Source organism: Delphinus delphis, chromosome 1 (genome assembly GCF_949987515.2).
Source record: "Delphinus delphis chromosome 1, mDelDel1.2, whole genome shotgun sequence".
NCBI lineage: Eukaryota > Metazoa > Chordata > Mammalia > Artiodactyla > Delphinidae > Delphinus > Delphinus delphis.
This window is the reverse complement of record NC_082683.1, coordinates 135,861,718-135,881,371: the sequence shown is the minus strand read 5'-3', so window position 1 is coordinate 135,881,371 and position 19,654 is coordinate 135,861,718. Positions and strand designations below refer to the sequence as shown.

General features: G+C 36.3%; 1 protein-coding gene across 1 annotated transcript in view; it reads right to left on the bottom strand.

Moving 5' to 3' along the window:
* Positions 1-314: 314 nt before the first annotated feature.
* XPR1 (xenotropic and polytropic retrovirus receptor 1) overlaps positions 315-19,654 on the bottom strand; it is a 199,241-nt gene continuing 179,901 nt past the window's right edge. The window contains exons 12-15 of the mRNA XM_060034998.1: positions 13,798-13,964; positions 10,480-10,619; positions 3,602-3,823; positions 315-958 (exon numbers count right to left, since the gene is read on the bottom strand). Of these exons, the coding sequence (XP_059890981.1) occupies positions 898-958; positions 3,602-3,823; positions 10,480-10,619; positions 13,798-13,964 (590 nt within the window). The 3' untranslated portion in view covers positions 315-897. The remainder of the gene's footprint in view (positions 959-3,601; positions 3,824-10,479; positions 10,620-13,797; positions 13,965-19,654) is intronic.

Sequence of the window (19,654 nt, the reverse complement as noted above, 5' to 3'; positions counted from 1 at the left end):
GTGTGGAAGTGTGTGGATGCTTTGTTATGAGAGACATGCTCAGGATTCTAAAGCAGCAGCAACGTAAGAAATCAGTAATAAAACTTTGGCTTAAAATTAAAAAGAAAGGAAAGAAAAAGTCAAACTGGTGCAAGTTGTCTCATGAAAGAGGTATTGTGGACTAAACCCTCATAAATGCTGTCCAACATTAGTTTCCCCTGTCTTCTTTCACTGTTATCACCTTCATTGTACAGGAGTTATATCATTCTTTTATGGTTAAGTTTCATAAATAATGAGAAAACCATATGTAACAAATACATCATATTTCCCACCCACCCAGCAACCCTCCCCAAAATAAGAAAAGTTACATCAAATTAAAAAGTAGCTTCGTGAATGAAGGTACTGCTCTAAGTTGCACTTTCCCTGCAAGTGCGGCCAGTGCTTTTGCGCTGGGTATGAAGGAAAGGAAAAAATTCTCCACATAAACAGACAAAAAATTTAAAAACCAATGTCCGGTTTCAACCAGTCAAAACCGGGCCAAGCGGAAGCCGAGATATCTCGGTACCGTCCCATCAGAGGGTCCTTGCAATGCTTGTTCTTCATCCTGACAGGTATCTGTGTCCTTGTGATTGTAAACAATCCATAAGATACTATGTTTTTGTTCCTTAAAATGTCCTCTGATTGGCAAAATGAAGTAAATATTTGTTTTAAAAATAGAAAATGAAAATTAAACCAGAAGAAAAGGAAAGAAACACAGTGAGCTTGTTTGGAGTCCATAGGATCCGATCTGGAAGAGCTCGGAAAATGTGTTACATGTCTTCTCCTGTTTTCGGCTGGAAAGGTACTAGAGGTTGCGTTGGTCGAGGAAAGAACTGTAGAGTAGGAAAACCAAGGATGTTAATCTAGACTTCAGAGGATTCAAGTGTTAGCTTCATCATCTGTGTCTTCTATCAATACCTTAGTGTCACGAGCCTTGGATCTAGTGGTAATAACAGGAAAAGAAAAAACTTAGTCCATTACTAAAATACAAACACATCCAAAGTATTAGGTACATTTCCAATCTTACTACCATTAAAAATACCAGGCACAGGCACCATACACTGTTGGACACCAGATGGACTGTTCCTGGAGTTTCGTATTCAATTGTTGGTATTACTGGAAAAACACTAAGAAACTAGACTGCAACCAGAGGAAGGAAACAAAAACAATGCCAGGTCATGTGCAATGGAGGGACTTTGATTTTATGATGTATCTCTTTAACCTCTTTGAGTGACAATTTTCATCTCTGTAAAGCAGGAATAATAATACCTATTTTACAAAATACTGCTTTCACCTCATGGAGATAGTATGAATATCAAGTGAGAAAATGGATATAAAAAACATCAGTAAAGCATTAAACAAATATAAGGAATTATGATAAGGATGATAGAAGAATCATTTGAGGTACACATGAAAAACCAGGAGAGTTGGCCAGCAGGTGATAAGACCTAAGGAGAGACATGACAGTTGTCTTCAAACAGTTAACAAAGTATACATAGAAGAGGCAGAAAACGAAGTTATGTTAGAAAGCCCAATCAGGATCAACTGATTGAAATTATAGTGAAGCATATTTCAACATAAGCTATCTACCACAATAATTATCCAACAATAAAAGCAGGTGCCTCGTATAGTTATAAACTTCACTATCACTGATGACTGTCAATCGGCATAAGATGACCAACTATTCAGGATGTTGTAAAAGACATTCCTGCATGGGATGAAAAATGGGATTAGATAATGTCAAAATGTTCTGCAACTCACAAGCCCCATGAGGTGAAGTGGGTATTATTATTATTACTCAACAGAGGTGAAAATAGACATTCAAAAAGTTAAGGATGTGCTAAAGGTTGCATGAGTCACAAAGTCAGTACTCAATCTCAGAACTTCTTAGATTCCCTGCTCTCTTGTTACATATATTACATATAACCTGCTCCATTGTTCTAAATGTCTTCCTCTGGTGGCAATCTAGTATCCCAGCGTTCTTCCACTGAACACCTGAAATTGAACGTAAACATCTATTGCCAAAGAGCTCCCTTGTTTCTGAAACAAAAAGAGTGTATGTTTAGGTTGCCCTCTGCTGGTAACTAACAAGGATTAGACTTTCCAATTTAGGAACTCAATGAGACGACCACCCACAGCACTGCCTTCTAGCCCTTTGTGGCCCTTATCTTGCTGACTCCACCAGCCTCCACATCCCCTCCTCTTGCTTCTTCAAACTCTGCTTCCTGCTGTATATAATAATATCATGCTTTGTTTTGATGTTCTTCCTGCTGACCTCCCTGACCATTCCTTTCCTGCCCCTTTTGTTGGTTCTTTTTTTCTCTTGCCTGTGTTTATTCCCTAAGACTCAGTTCCTTGCTCTGCTTTTCTTTTCTCTACCTTCTCCTCTTCAGAGAACTTCTAAATTCTATCTAAAGCTCAGGCAATTTCTACTCTGCGCCCCTGTGGGTTATTACCACCTCCTATTTTTTTTTTTTTTTTTTACTTCCTTTAAAATGTTTCCTTATTTTCTTTTTAGTCCTATTGTAACCATCCTAATTCCAGTCTTTAATGTTCCATACTTAAGAATACTGCACTGGTCTTTTAGTTGAGCTGGCCTTGAGTTTTCCCTTTCCCAATATATGTTGCACAGTGCCATTAAAACTTATGAAAATATTACTTTCATAATGTCATTCTATGAAAAAATTCTCTGTGACTCCTTCCTGCCTACAAGATCAAGCTTGTACTTTTCAGCCTTCTACAATCATACTTCATCTATTCAGCTAAATTTTCTTACTATCTGTTACTAGTTTTAGTCACATGGCTTTTCTTTCTGCCCCTCATTTCCACCTTCATGTCTTTACTGTGCCTCTAGCCTATTCAAACACTCCCTTATCCTTTAGAAAACTGCTCATGCTTAACCTGTCTCCTCCTTCACTCCAATCCACTGTGCTAGCCACTGTCTCTAAATTTCAAATGCAGCAACAATATACCCTACATTTATTGTTACTTTTAGGAATATACAAAGTAAATGACTGATAAAAATACTTTTGTAGGTATTTAGTAAAAAAGTAAAAATAATAATAGCTTACACTTATCGAGCTCTTTCTGTGAGGAAACTGGTCTAAATCCCATGTCATCACAAATTTAATCTAACCAGCCACCCTATGAGCAGGACCATATTAATCCCAATTTAGAGATGAGGGATAATATAGAGAAATTAAGTGATTCGGCCAAGATGACATAGATGGCAAGTGGCAGAACTAGGATTGCTAAAGTTTATAACTTGGAAATGATTTTTATACAAGATATACTGAAGAGTCAAGTAAATTATTTTCCAACAAATTTTCCCCAGTGTACTTTTAATGCCAAATTAGTAAGTATTAATTAGCATATTAATGACATTTTACACTATGTGTTCATTAAGACATTCTATATATAGGTTGGATCATATGAAACTGCTGTTATTGCTGGTTTTTGTGGTGAAACACGGTTGAACGCCAGCAATTTCACCTGGTTCAACCTGATAGCTTCTTAACTTAAATGTTATCCAGTACTAAAACCTGAAGGGAATTCATCTCACAGAAGTGGAAGCTATACATACTGAGAAGCAAGGCGAGGCCGGCGCAGGGATATGCTCTGGCTGTACTTCCATGGCCGATTCTTCTGGCGGTTTCGTACCCCGTCTTCCTGGTCCATCATCTGCTCTAGAAGCGTCTGATCATCTGCATTCAGAGGGGCCACAGAGATGTCCCTCACAGCACGGAATTCACCACAGTTATTCAGATGTTCATTCTCCAGGCGGAAGAAGTTCCACACAAATCGCCTTAGCAAAATGGGGTAGAATAGGCAAATTACTTATAAAATTTGAACATACTATCACCTGTAGACCTCCCAGTATAACAAGTTTCCACTCATAGAAACAAAAAAAGGAATTAAGGACTAGAATACTAAAATAGAATAGAAAAAAGATGGTGTGGGGGGGGTGTGGGGGGAAGGGGACAAGAAAGGAGTAGGCAAAGGAAAGGGACTCATGGAATGCAGTTTCAGAGTACTCATTCTTTCCCTTTATTGAACAAATATTTATTGAAGGCCTACAATATGACAGGAAAAGGCACTGAATGAGACAAAGCCTCTTCCTGTATAAGTGCAATTTCTAATGACAGAGACAGATAATAAACAAGTAAACAATTAGCTAACGGTAAGTGCTCTGAAGAAAATAAAGCAGGGCAAGGGTATAGAACATGTTTCTTTGAAGAGATGGCATCTAGCAAGGAAGCAAGTCAGGTAAAGTCCTACAGAAAAGTATCCCGGGCAGAGGAAACAGCAAGTACAAAAGCTCCCAAGCTGGACAGGACTTTGGTGTGTTAAAACAACAGCAAGGTCAGTGGGGTTGGAGAGGAACAGGAAGGTTAAAATGGCAGATGAAGATGGAGAGGTAGAAAAGAAAGGGGCCTGATCCATAGAGGGCCTTATAAGCCATAGTGAAGAGTTTAGATTTTTAAGTGTGATAGAAAACAAGGAGAGTTCTGAGCTGGAGAATGATGTGATTTGTTTTAAAAAGATCATTCTATCTGCTGAATTGTGAATAGACCAAAGGAAGATGAGAACATCTGAAGGAAGACCAATTAGAAAGAGATGATGGAGACTTAGATACAGCTGGGGATAACAAAGGTGATGAGAAGCAGACAGACTAGGGATTTATTTATGAAGATGAAGCTGACAGGACTTACTGACATGGGATGTGAGTGGTCTCAGGTTTTTGTTCTCAGTGAATGGTGACACCATTTACTAGAGATCTGGGTTGTTCCTATTAGGCCAGAGCCATTAGATATCCAAGAGGAAAATTCAGTAGCTACATGGACATGAGTTTGCAGTTCAAGAGAGTCTAGGACTATAGACAGCATAAGAACAGTATTTCAGGTCATGGGCTTAGGAATAATATAAGTGGAGGAGAGAAGATTAAAGAGGATTAAACCCTGGAGCACTCCAATATTTACAATTTGGGAAGAGGAAGAAGAACCAGTAAAGGAACTGAGATGGAATAGATAGTGAGACAGAAGAGTGTAGTTTCTGAGAAATCAAGTGAAGAAAGTGCTTTGCTGAGAGGTAAAATAAGTACAGAGAACTAACCACTGGATTTACATAAAGAGGATAAAGAGGCAGTATGATCTAAGAGCACAGATTCTGGGAGACTGTCTAGATTCAAATCATGGATGCTGCCACTTACTAGGTGTAATAACCTTGGATGATTTACTTAACCTATGCTTCATTAGTAAAATGAGACAGTAACAGTACCTACCTCACAAGACTGTTGTGAGGATTCACTAAGTTAATACATGTAAAGGGCTTAGAACAGTGCCAGGTACATAGAAGGCAATACATAAGTGTTTGCTATTATTATTATTGATTATTAACAAAAGCAATTCAGTTTGAGTATTGGGAAAAGAAGACTTGAGTTGAATTAAAGGGAGAATGGGGGAGGAGTCAGAGGGCAGAGACAGCAAGTACAGACATCTCTTGAAGAGCTTTGCTGTAAAGGAGAGCAGAAAAATGGGCAGTAGTTGGAGGAAGACTCAAAGGAGATTTTTTGCTTTTGCTTTAAATGGGTGATAGAACATCTGATTCTATTATGAAGCTGATTTTTTTTTTTTTTTTTTTTTTGGTACGCGGGCCTCTCACTGCCGTGGCCTCTCCCGTTGCGGAGCACAGGCTCCAGACGCGCAGGCTCAGCGGCCGTGGCTCACGGGCCCAGCCACTCTGCGGCATGTGGGATCTTCCCGGACCAGGGCACGAACCCGTGTCCCCTGCATCGGCAGGCGGACTCTCAACCACTGCGCCACCAGGGAAGCCCCGCAGATAATTTTTTAAAGAGAAAAAAATCAAGAATAAAAAAGTAATTGGGCTTGTCTGGTGGCGCAGTGGTTGAGAGTCTGCACGGGTTAGTGCCCCGGTCCGGGAAGATCCCACATGCCGCGGAGCGGCTGGACCCGTGAGCCACGGCCGCTGAGCCTGCGCGTCCGGAGCCTGTGCTCCGCAACGGGAGAGGCCATGGCAGTGAGAGGCCCGCGTACTGCAAAAAAAAAAAAAAAAAAAAAAAAGTAATTGAGTTCCCTCTTTTTACTAGAACAAAAAATTTTTTTAATGTATAAAGCAGCATACATGAAAGAGAAAGGAGTATTTGCGGGGAGGTGTTATTGGTGATGGAGAATTTCAGGTCCCAAACCTAGACATCTGAGAAAGTGAAGAGGGGAAGGAGGGTTGACAAATGGTTTGGAGAGAGCACTGACAGCAACAAGTATACTGCTTCCAGATTCAATCTTATTTTATCAGGCCATCCTGATATATGTGCCCATCCTGACTCGGAGGAAAGCTATACACCTGTCTAAAAATATCTTTATTTCATCTTCATTTGTGAAAGATATTTTCACTGGGTAAAGAGTTCTAGGTAGGGAGTTATTTTCGTTCAGCACACTTAAGATACCATTTTAATGACTTCTGACGTCCACTGTTGCTGTTGAGAAGTCAGCTGTGAATCTAACAGCCATTTCTTTAAAGATAATCCTTTCTTTTGGGCTGCCTTTTTTTTTTTAATAAGCATTTTAACTAAAGCACAACATAAATATATAAAAGTGTGCAAATTTTAAGTGTGCAGGTTGGTTAATTATTATAAAGTGATCACAATGTGTAATTATCACTCAGAAACAAGAAATAAAAAATTACCGTATACCTAAAGCTGCCTGTATGGCCCCGCTATGTTATCTTCTAGAGAGTTTATTGATCTACCTTTCATATTTAGCTCTGCAATCCACCTGGAATTGATTTTGCATACATTATGCAGTGGAAGTTGAGATTTATTTTTTCCCCCATATGGATATCCAGTTGACTCAATATCATTTATTAAAGAACCTTTTTTTCTCCACTGTTATATAGCCACCTTTGTCATAAATCAGGTAGTGTCAATGAATGTGTGGATCTGTTTCTGGACTCCCTATTCTATTGCAGTGGCCTATTTGTCTCTTCTTTGTCTCGTCAGACACTGTCTTACTTATGGTAGTTATATAATAGGTTTTGATATTTGAGAGTATAAGTCCTTTACTTCGTTCTTTTCAGGATAGTCTTGGATATTCTTGATCCTTACTGCTACCATATAAATGCTAGAACTGGCTTGTCAATTTTCACATACATACATCTTTCATTAAATTTATTCCTTTAGGGCTTCCCCGGTGGCGCAGTGGTTGAGAGTCCACCTGCCGATGCAGGGGACGCAGGTTCGTGCCCTGGTCCGGGAAGATCCCACATGCCGCGGAGCGGCTGGGCCCGTGAGCCATGGCCACTGAGCCTGCGCGTCCGGAGCCTGTGCTCCGCAGCGGGAGAGGCCACAACAGTGAGAGGCCCACGTACCGCAAAAAAAAAAAAAAAAAAATTTATTCCTTTAGGTATTTGATACATTCCAGGGCTATTCAAAACGGTATGTTTTTTTAAAATTTCATTTTCTAGTTGTTCGTGACTTTTTTAGAACATTAATTTATGTTAACCTTATATATTCATTCTAATAGCTTATTTGTAAATTCTTTTGAATTTTCTACATATACAGTCATGTCACCAATGAATCATAGTTTTATTTCTTCCTTTCTAATCCTTATACTTTTTCTCTCCTCATTGCACTAGCTATATCTGCAGTATGATGTTAAATAGAAGTGGTGACAGCACGCATACTTATCTCATTCCTGATCTCCAGGGAGAACTTAGTGTTTTACCATTAAATATGATCTTTTTTTTATTATTTATTTTTTTGTAGTGTTTACTTTTTTCATAAACAGGCATTGACTTTTCTCAATGGCATTTTCTTTATTTGTTGAGGGTTGTTTTCCCCTTTATTCATTAATGTGGTGAGTTACATAGATTGATTTTTAAATGTTAAATGATTTTTGAATATTACATCTTACATTCTGGGAATGAACCTAACTTGGTTGTGATGTATTATCCTTTTTATATATTGTTGGATTCATTACCCAATATTTTGTTTAGGATTTTTGCATCCCTGGACATGAGAAATATCCTTGTAGGTTCAGACATCAAAGTCATACTGGCTGCACAAAATGAACTGGGAAGTGTTCCTTTCATTGTCTCATTTCCCTAAAAGAGTTTTGTGTAAAACTGATATTTCCTCCTCATATATGTGGAAGAATTCCCTGCAGTTTTCTTTGTATGAAGAATTTTAATATGGATTTATTTTCTTTGCTACATATAAACCTATCAGATTTTTAATTTCCTCTTTATCGGTTTTGGTAAATTGTGCTTTTTTGAGGAATTTGTTCACTTCGCTTAAATTTCTAAATTTATTGGCACAAAGTTGCTCATAATATTGTCATGCTCTTTTAAAAAACATCTTTAGCATTTTTGATATTTGTAATTTGTGCCTTCTTTCCTTGATCAGTACTATTTAGACATTTTGACAATTTTCGTAGTCTTTTAAAAGAACTAACTAGCTTTGTTAATTTTCTCTATTATATGTCTGTTTTCTATTCCATTAATTTCTGTTCTTTATATTTTCTTCCTTCTACTTTTTTTGAGGTTTGATTTGCTATTTAAATCTTTTTTCTAATATCGAGCTGTATACTTTTCTAATATATACATTTAAGGCTATACATTTCCCTCTAAGCATGGCTTTAGCTATATTTTACCTTTTCTTTTGTTACATTTTCAATTTCATTCTATTCAAAATATTTTAAAATTTTCATTGCAATTTCAACTTCAACCATGGGTTATTTATACATGTGATGCTTAATTTCTAAACATTTGTGAATTTTCAGATATCTTTTTGTGATTTTACTCCTCTGAAGTTTGTTAAGACTTCCTTTACAGCCTAGAATATGGTTAATTTTGGTAAATGTTCCATGTGTAGCATTTGTATTTAGTACTTGTTGTATGCAGTCCTCTAAATATGTCAATTAGGTCAAGTTGGTTAATTGACTACTTGTTTACTACTGAGAAAAGTATGTTAAAATTCTTCTCTAAAATTGTAAATTTATCTACTTTTACTTTTTAGCAGTGTCAACTTTTGCTTTACATATTTTCAAGCTATGTTATTAGGTGCATACAAACTTGAATTGGCTATCACAAATGAATCTCAAAGTCTCTAGGTCTGGCAAATTTCTTTAGCATAAAATTGGCTTTAGTGTTCTGCTTATCCTGGGATATCTGCCTTCACTTAGCATTTGGGCTATCTTGTCAGATCACTAATGTTTTTAGGAAGATTAAAAAAACATTTTATCTGGTATTTTTAGTGTTTCCACTGAGAAGGTTGGGCTGAATAACCCAAATTGCTAAATTGCAAAAAACGATTCTTAAAAGATTTTAATTCTAATTCCTGTTCTAAGACTTTTTACCTCCTTATTTCCACTCATGACCCTTCCAATGGAGCCCAATTCTTTCTTTCCTTTCTTTTTTTGATTTAAAAACCTTTTATTAAGTACAACACACATTCAGAGAAGTGAACAAATCTGATGGGCACTGCATGATGAATTTTAACAAAGTGAACCCATCATGTAACTAGCACACAGATCAAAAAACAGAACATTACTCCACCCCTCACCCAAGGAGGTTCTCCTGGTGCCACTTCCAGTCACTGTCCCACAAGGGCAAATACTATTTTGACTTCTAATACCATAGATGAGTTTAGCCTGCTTTTGAACTTTATAAATTTGGAATCATACAGGGACATACTCTTGTGTCTAACTTCTTTTGCTTAATATTTTGCTCTGTGAGATTCATTCATGTTGTTATTTAGTCTTTTGTTCTCATTACTGGATAGACTTGCATGTGTGAAAATACCACAATTTATCTATCCACTCTATATTGCTGGGCACTTGGGTAGTCTCCATTTTGGTCTGCTATAAATAGTATTATTGTGAACATTCTTGTATGTGGGTCTTGGTAGCCTTAGGTTAGCACTCCTGTTTACTATATACCCAGGTGTTCATGCACAGCTTTGGTAGATACTGACGAAGAGTTTTCCAAAGTGGCTGTTGTACTAGTTTCCTCCTACCTGCAGTGTATGAGAATTCCAATTGTTCCCATTGTTCTACATCCTCATCAATACTTAGTGTGTCTGTATTTTTCATTTTAGCCCTCATAGGTGAGTAGCTATATCTCAAATGTAGGTTTAATTTGTATTTCCCTGGTGACTAAGCATGTTAAGAACCTTTTCGTATGTTCATTAGCCATTTGGATGTTCAAATGGAGCCCAGTTCTAAAAAAGCTTCTAAGTCATCATCAGCAGTTACTTTAACTTTGTAAGAATTAATCTCTTAGTCCTTCAACCAGGATTTTCCAATTCTGAGGCTGATGAAAAGTTTGAGAAAAGTTGGAAAATTTAAGCTTTTCAAGTATAAGTTTTAATAAATTCTGATTTATAAGTATTGAGCAACTTTTTAGGTAAAAAAGAATCTTTGATAAACTTTTCAGTAGTTTGCTTACCGGAAAACCTCAAGGGGAGCAAAGACAGTAGCAATGATGTCCCTAGAATGAGGCAACAAAGTCATGGAGGTAATTGAGATTTGGATAGTCCAAGCAAAGCGCAGGATCACATCCTCTATGATGGCACAGTAATAATAGGCCTGAGGAATAATAAGCAAATTGAGTACACTTACCATCACGTTTCTTACAAATAAGCACACTTAGCACAGTAACAAGAGTCACATATCCTACTGACGAGCACAGGTTAAAGAGTTTTATATTTTAGAAAGATTTCACCAATTTAGTTTTTTTTTCTTAAATGGTACAATATTTAAAATGAATTTATAAATATTGTTTTACTGAATTTCAGTAATCATTTAACAAATAAACTTCATTCCCATATTGTATACCAGGCTCTCTTCTAGACCCCAGAAATACAAACCAGATGAAATCCTTGATCTGACTGAAATTATACTCTAATGTGTATGTGATACACTAATGACTCAACAGTTAATATTAGAAAATATTAGCAGATTTATTAACTCTGTTATTTGCACTTTTATTCTCAAATTGCCTTACCCTCCATCTGAAAAAATTTTGCCTTGCTTTTTGATGTCAGTAAATAAAATTAAGCTTGGATTTCACATACATAGTTAAATTTAAGGAATGTTCCATTTTCACATGAGGAAGACAGCACTCAACTAATCTTTCCAGGTACTAGTATCCAGTATTTGAGAGTCCACGCTTACCTACACAAGTCTTAAGTAAACAAACTGCCAATAGACCAGAACTGTAATTCACGGATTTTCTCACTACTAATCTCTGGATATCTAGCTCTTTAAAAATATGTATTTAAAGGTTATGACATCTTATGGGAAATAGAACTGATATGTATTAAGCCATAGCAATTATTTTATTTTAAAAAATTTAACAAAGGAATACTAGTCATGTCAGAAGCCTATTAAACAAAAGAAACAGCAGTCCCCTTCTTGTCCCATTCTCTAGAGACAAACATTTTCAAAATTTGTAGCTATTTCTTCTATTATTTATCTTCCACATTTCTAAATAATGTGTGTATATTGCTATATCTTGATTAATCAATTTTAGACATTATCCACTGCTTACTATGATGAACTTTATGAAGATTTTTAACACATTAACATATCTCCCTCTTCCCTTCCCCATCCATCCAACAGAGCGATAATGTAATTTTTGGATAAATCCACATGCAGTGAACTCATTATTAGGCCTCTCAGTGAAGAGCTACAATTTCATGTGTCTTTAAGAGCCAGTCAAGTGGATCCACATTTCACTGATGTGGGAGCTGATGTTACCAAAAATTGAAGGTCTTTTGGGAGGAATACACTTAACTTGAGGTCAAGAGACACAGAAAAGTTAAGTTTTAATATGGAGATAACAAAAATGCTTCCTGGACCTGGGTATGGTGCTCAATAGTATGCGTTGTTAATGCCGAGGAACTGATTTTAAGGTACATATAGCTGTGTTAATTTTTAAATGAAGTACCACTGGACTCAGCAAATAGCTTCTTCCTTTTTTAAGAAGAATAAATTTTATTCCAGTATTTGCCTTTTTAATATTGAAAGGGGTATGGTGATCCCCTAGAACATTTTTCTTATACATTTGCAAAGCATAATGTACAAAAGCATATACTTTATTTTCTAGGGTTATGAAAATATATAATAACAAAAAAACTGATTCTATTAACTAGTTTTATTACATAGAAATCAAAAAGTTAGAACTATTTAAACGGAGGAACGAATATTTATGTAAAGATATAAACAGTTCTCAAAGCAACCATTATAACAAGAAATAAATGTATTATCTCTCTCAGTAAGGCAAGAACAGTTCAAAGAGCAATAAGGCACATACACTTGGTGAACACAAAAGGCCATCTTTACTTGAATGCATGTCTGCTGTCTGACTTGTGCTTACTATTACTTTTTTTGATTTTCTTTTCAAATGAGACTTATAAAGATATATCTAGTATCTTGGTCATACATTCTAAATTTGCACATTGGGATTGCTACAGCTTATGTTAAAAAAAAATCACTGTCAGTAAACATCTCCTTTTCTGCCTTCATTTGTTTATACAAAGTTACCCTAATATACTATTCTTCGTATTCACTCTCCTATCATTTATTTTTAATCCTCACACTTGAAAACAGCCTTCCCTAATCACCAATTAAATACTACACATTCACGCATTTTCAAAGTGCAATTCTGAGGTACTGGTGACATTCTGACACAGTATAAAGTATTAGTGACCCAATTTATAATCTCCTCCACATCACAGAATTTTAGGACTGGGAAAGGATCAAGAGATAATCTACTATAACACCCTACCTTATAGAAAAGAATACACCGTAGTCTGGTTGCCTGAAATTATACAGCTAGTTAGTGAGAGAGCTGGGATTAGAATTCACTTATAAGGATTCCCAGTTCATTGTTTAATTTCTTTCAATATCTGAGTAGAGATACTCTTGGCCTTTTGACTTTTTAACTCAGCCTCTCTCATCCTTTTATTCATATATATATAAATAAGATGCTAAAATAATTCCCACATAATTATCCATATATTTTTGGATTAAATTGGAACTTTAGGAAAATTGATTGAAATAAATGAAAGGAGAAGCCTTCTTGATGCACCCAAGCAAAGTCAGGCACTCCCCTTTCCTTCGTGCTTTCATAGCGCTGCTCATTCAGTCAAGTATTTATTCATTCATTCCACAAACATTAAGTCCCTGTATGCCAGGGACTATGCTGGATAGTGAGGGATATAGATACCTAAACAGGTAATTAAAATACAGTGTGACGACTACCACAACGGAAATTTGTATAGGGTAAAATGGGGTTAGTACGAATGGCTAATTATGCTTGGAGAAATAAGTAAGGCTTCTTAGAGAAAGTAAAAACTGACTTAAAAAGAAGGAGCAAGAGTTTGCAAGGTAAACAAAGGGGAAAGAGGGCATTTGAGACGGAGGGAATTGCATGGTCAAAATAAATCATAAATGACACTAAGTTATTTATTCCTCTATTCTAGTCTTTATCACATTGTATTGCAATCTGTTTACTTATCTGTTTAGAATATAGATTAAGGCCTCCTTGAGAACCACAATTTTACTTTGTTTTTATTTCCTATAGCGTCTAGCATATAGTAAACATCTGATACATTTTTGCTGACTGAAAGGATTAGTACTTTTTGGTAAGTATTTTCTCTAATTATATTAGGTTGGGATTGGGTATATATTGTAATAGGTACACCTGAGTTGTTGTTTTGTTTTTCTTTTTTAAATAAACCCAAGGACTCTTTGTACATACTTTTTGGGGGTATACAATCTCTTCCCGGAGGAAAGTGTTTTCTCCTGCATTCTTATCAAAAAGACCCCAGTCCATCTTCAGATCCCAGATGAGGGTGTAACAGGAACTGATGATACAAAAGACGATCCACAGGTAAAAGAACACTACGGTGTCTGAGTGACCTCGTTCTGAAGAAAGAAAAGGGAAAGAGAAAATTACTAGATTCAGGTAAAATTCTTCATTAAATAAAACTAATTTAAAAACAGATTCTTTCTCCAGCTCCATAAAGGAAATAAGATTTTAAAAGAAATCTCCTTAGTAGGATCATTGTCTAACAAAAGTTAAATAATAAATCTGATTCTTCTGAAGTTCAAATAGTTATCAAACATTCATCAAATACACAAAATTTGTACAAATGTGCATTTAGAGTTTAGAGGCTTTATGGTGAAAACATAAAATTTCAAATAACTGCAATGGAGGTTTTGAATATTACAAAAGTTGTCATTTTAGTTTTTGCCATCAGGTGGCAGCTTAGGGTCAAAGATGAAAAAAATTTATGAAACACCAGTAACAAGGAATGTGCTGCATTTGCTTTAAGAAATTCTTGGATTGTTTTTACTTTAGAACAACATTTCCTTCATATATGTAGATCTTAATACTTATTGTGAAAGCAATCGGATAATTTTAATTCTAGGTAAAATGCCAGAAAGCAACAGATTGATGACGAATGTATCCTTAAGAACATATATGAAAGCAAACTTCTCTCAAATCACAAAGCAAAGAATGATATGTTTGCTTCTTTTGGATGTTATTTAATGATGCAAAGGCTTAATGTGACTTTATGCTGGGAACACTATAATGTAACTTTGGGTTTTATGCTGAGAACACTATAAAGTGCAATAAATCAGAATAATAAAAATAATTTGCAAAGGTAGTTACACAACCTAGTCTTTTTCACTCTCCAGTGCTCTGTATATTCTCTATGAAACTTTTCTTTGACAAGTTTGAAAGTCATCGTGATGTTCTTTGTATTCTCTGGTTGTAGGATATAGGTATATAACTACTACTAATATGGTCCTCAATCATTAGGAAAAAAAGGTGTCATCTAATTCAAAAAAAGTTTAAATTGTGGTTAGTTTCCCAAAGGCTTAGAAAGTAAAGGATGTATCATGCATTATCCATAATCCTTCCTATTAAAATAAACAAGTGCTGGGAATTTCCTGGTGGTCCAGTGGTTAGAACTCGGTGCTTTCACTGCTGGGGCTTGGGTTCAATCTCTGGTCAGGGAACTAAGATCCTGCAAGCCATGCAGTGCGGCCAAACAAACAAAAAAACAAGTGCTTACTGATCATTTTTAGATAGTAAAATGTTAAGTACAGTATTATTCAAAGGCACCCTTTAGACATTTATAATCTAGTAAGTTGAAACAGCCATTTGTTATTGATGCTAAATTTGAGATCAAAATAAAATAAACAGGGGCTTCCCTGGTGGCGCAGTGGTTGAGAGTCCGCCTGCCGATGCAGGGGACATGGGTTTGTGTCCCGGTCCGGGAGGATCCCACATGCCGCAGAGCACCTAGGCCCGTGAGCCATGGCCGCTGAGTCTGCGCGTCTGGAGCCTGTGCTCCGCAACGGGAGAGGCCACAACAGTGAGAGGCCCGTGTACCGCAAAAAAAAAAACAAAAAAACCCAAAGGACTATGAGAACATCAAGAAGAATGGGACTGTTTCCAGCAGTAGGAAATAAGAGGAAGTAGCATTTGAGTTATTTCTGGAAGGATAAATAGTGTTGTAAAAGTCAGGCAGATGAGGCAAGGCTATTCAAGGCTAAAAGAAGATAATGAAAAGCCATGAGGGTGGGAAACTGCAAGGTATTTTTGAGAAGTTGCAAGTAATCTAAGTCTAGTGTGGGTGAAACACAGAGGATGTGAGGGAGTGGGTATGATTTGAAATGAAGCTGGAAAAGACATTTTGGGTCTGACTGTGGAATGCCTTCTTGGGCCTTAGGATTAGATCTGTATTTCAGAAAAATAATGGGTTGGCAGGTTGCTTTCATCAGAATTACTTAGTTGGTTAAAAAAATACAGATATCTCTGAGCTCCAGTGTTGTGTTAGCATCAGTCTGTACCAGCTTTATGAATCAATTGTCAAATTTTCAAAAACTTTGCAAACTGGTTGTTAAACATAGTCATTATTAAAAATTAAATTACATAAACTTATAATTAGCTATATTAAAAACAAAGGTAATGAAAACTCAAATTCATCACTTCCTAATTACTTTACTAAATTTTGATATTATTCTTTTAGGTTATATATGTTTATTTTACCTATATAATGGAAATACTATACATCTTTTTCCAACATTCCATGTTAATCATCTTAGTAGCTTGAAATTGGCTATGGTAGCAGTCCGTATTTACACCATGGAAATCAGCAAACACTGAAAATCAGTGCTCCCGTCCCCACCCGAGAGCTAGTTTTTAAATATATACCAGCACACCACTGTTCACCTTCTCCTGGAAAGTCAGTGGTAGGGAACAGAAACAAAAGTTTTAAAAATGGTCCACAATTGATTCTAATGAACAGTCAAGCTTGGATATAAACACATTTTCAGGTTTAAACTATTTTCACAAAATCTTTTCTTCATCAAGAGCAAATTGGGTTAATATTTATTCTATAACATTGTGCCATATGAATTATCATTTAAAAGGTCTAACAAAATATTTACTTATTATCTAGGTTTAGTTGGATGTGTTCTAACATACCTGTTCACTTCATTCTATACACAGATATAGAATCTAGCCGAGTTGTATTGTTCAATAATTACCATCATGGTTGCATTCAAAAGAATTCCATAACTCATCTACTAAGGTTTGCAAAGAATAAAGCAAATTTAGCAACAAAATAAAATTCACTCTTGTCGTATTTTCAAAACAAGATCAACACAGAGATAAAGACCTAAAAGGAACTGATAATGAAACTAAAAGTAATTTTGTTATTTCTTCTAGATTTTAGAACAAGTTCTATCCTCAGAATATAATTCTTAAAATGGGACAATGGGCTATGGGGCTTCCCTGGTGGCACAGTGGTTGAGAGTCCGCCTGCCTATGCAGGGGACACGGGTTCGTGCCCCGGTCCGGGAAGATCCCACATGCCGCGGAGCGGCTGGGCCCGTGAGCCATGGCCGCTGAGCCTGCGCGTCCGGAGCCTGTGCTCCGCAACGGGAGAGGCCACAACAGTGAGAGGGCCGCGTACCGCAAAAAAAAAAAAAAAAAAAAAAAGGACAATGGGCTAAACTGCCTTCCTCTAAGCCCATATCATTTCTATGAAATTGCTATGAAACATATACAAGGACTTACTGACTTAAAAAAATATACTTTAACAGAATATTTTATAATAAGTAATTTTTATCTTATGAACTTCTTCAATGATTTGAAGAAATCAAATATTTCGTCTACATATGCTACATTTTGGTCTTTTTAAAATTACTACCCTACGTGATCATTTCCATCTCCCAAATGAGGAGTGCTTCTCCCTGAAATCATCTGCCTTCATTGGTATTCAGAGGTTGTACCGGGAAGATATTATCACTTTAGGCAAGCAATTACATCTAATTCTCTGTTGGCTAACTCTGGTAGCCCACTTTAGTAATGTTCAGAATCACAGAAAATCAAGTCATTGGTATTCCACACTAAGTTTCTATTACACACTGGCCATGTTAGAAGCATAATTAATACCAGACAAATGTATGGTAATTGGTATCTAGTGAATCTAAAACAAATAAAATAAGCTTACTAGAGTTTTGTACCCATTAACCATCATAGGAAGGATAAAGCAAAATAATATGTTGGGAAAAGTGCTGAGAGAGAAATCAGAAAAATTACATATGGACATCATTGTGAGTCATATTTCAGGAAGGATATTTTAAATATGAAAAAGTGGCACTGTGTAAAAACAAAGTGAACAGTTTTCTTTCAACCAAAACCTTTCTACTCTGGTAAGAGCTTACCAGGTTTTAATCTGAAATTAAATAAGGAAACAAATAAAATAGACTGGGGACACTGTTTTCAAAGCTCAAACCTATATAGGTAAGCAGAGTTATGAGTGAGTTTGGCTATCAGTTTATCCTAGGACAGGCAAGACAGACATTATATTCCCATTTTACAGTTAAGGAAGCTGAAGTTCAGCAAGACAGTCAGTAAGTGGAAAGATAACTGTATCGGAAGTCACAAGATCTGGGTTTGAATCCAGACTCTGCCTCTTTCCAACTCCGTGACTATAGAAAATTCATAATCTTCAAATGATTGAGACAAAAATGGAAATCATTAGGCCTAAGGATAAATGAGGAAACTAGTAATAGGAATCTTTAACCAAGGAACTTTTTTTGTACTAGACAGCACTGTTTCTCTAAGTCCAACTCAACCTGAAATAATAGTTCCACAAAACTATTAAGTAACATTAAAAATATTTCTAAGGTATGTGGAAAACAGAATTTAAAAAGTATACACATATTATTATTTCAGACTGTATATAACTTTATGTTTATAGAAATACAGAGGTAGCTATCCCTGATGAGGAAAGTAAGATTATTAAAGGGATTCATTTTAACTTTATGTATTTATGTATTATTTGAATTTTGTTTTTATAGCCATATATACATATCCATGTTTTATTTGTATAATTAAACTAAAAGAAAAAGGAAGAAAGTGGGCTAAAGAAAACAGTTACCATCAGGGTGATGATATTTTATAAATGATTTAAACAAGAGTTTAATGCTGCTATATTGTTTTTATAATAAAAAAGTACACAGGAATTCATTTATTCATTCAACAAATGCTTACTGAGTGTCTACTACTATAAGCTGTGTTATTTATTATATAGCTATACTTAAGATCAGCTGCAAAGAAAAATCTGTTTACTTCTACATTCAACAAACATATGCTGAATGTCTACCAGGTAACCAGGTATATTTTAGAGAACAGAAAGGTACTGAAGAACTATTAAGGACTAAGTGTGAAAGAGGAGACATGTAAAATAAACAAAAGCACAATGTGAAAGTGCAACTGTGGAACTGTGCATACAGGAGGAATCAATAGGTTAGGCTTTCAGGACGGGAACAGCCAGGAAAGGCTTCCTGGAGGCGGTGCTACTTGAGCTGAGCCTTGAAAGTTAACAGTCTTGAGTTAACCAGGTTTGTGAGGCAGAGAGAGCCATATCAAAGAATAGAAACCATTCATTCAACAAATGAACACCTACTTACTATATGCCAGATATTATTCTAGATACCAGGCACACAGTAGTGAATCTTATTCACCAATGGGCAAATTTCCTACCCTAATGAAGCTTACTACTTTAGTTGGGGTAAACAATTATCAGATATACAAGTAAACAAGACAATTTCAGACAGTGAAAAGTGCCAAGAAGGAAACAGAACATGGGGACTTCTCTGGTGGCACAGTGGTTAAGAATTCACCTGCCAATGCAGGGGACATGGGTTCGAGCCCTGGTCTGGGAAGATCCCACATGCCACGGAGCAGCTAAGCCTGTGCACCACAAGTACTGAGCCTGCGCTCTAGAGCCTGCGAGCCACAACTACTGAACCCGTGTGCCACAACTACTAAAGCCTGCATGCCTGTAGCCTGTGCTCTGCAACAAGAGAAGACACCGCACACCGCAATGAAGAGTAGCCCCTGCTTGCCACAACTAGAGAAAGCATGCAAGCAGCAACAAAGACCCAGTGCAGCCAAAAATAAATAAATAAATTACAAAAAGAAAAGAAAACAGAACATGGTGACATGATTGAGACTGGCAGAATTCCTTTAGATAGTGTTCAGGCAGAGAAGGTCTCTAAGTTGATATCTGAGTAATGAGAAGAAGCCA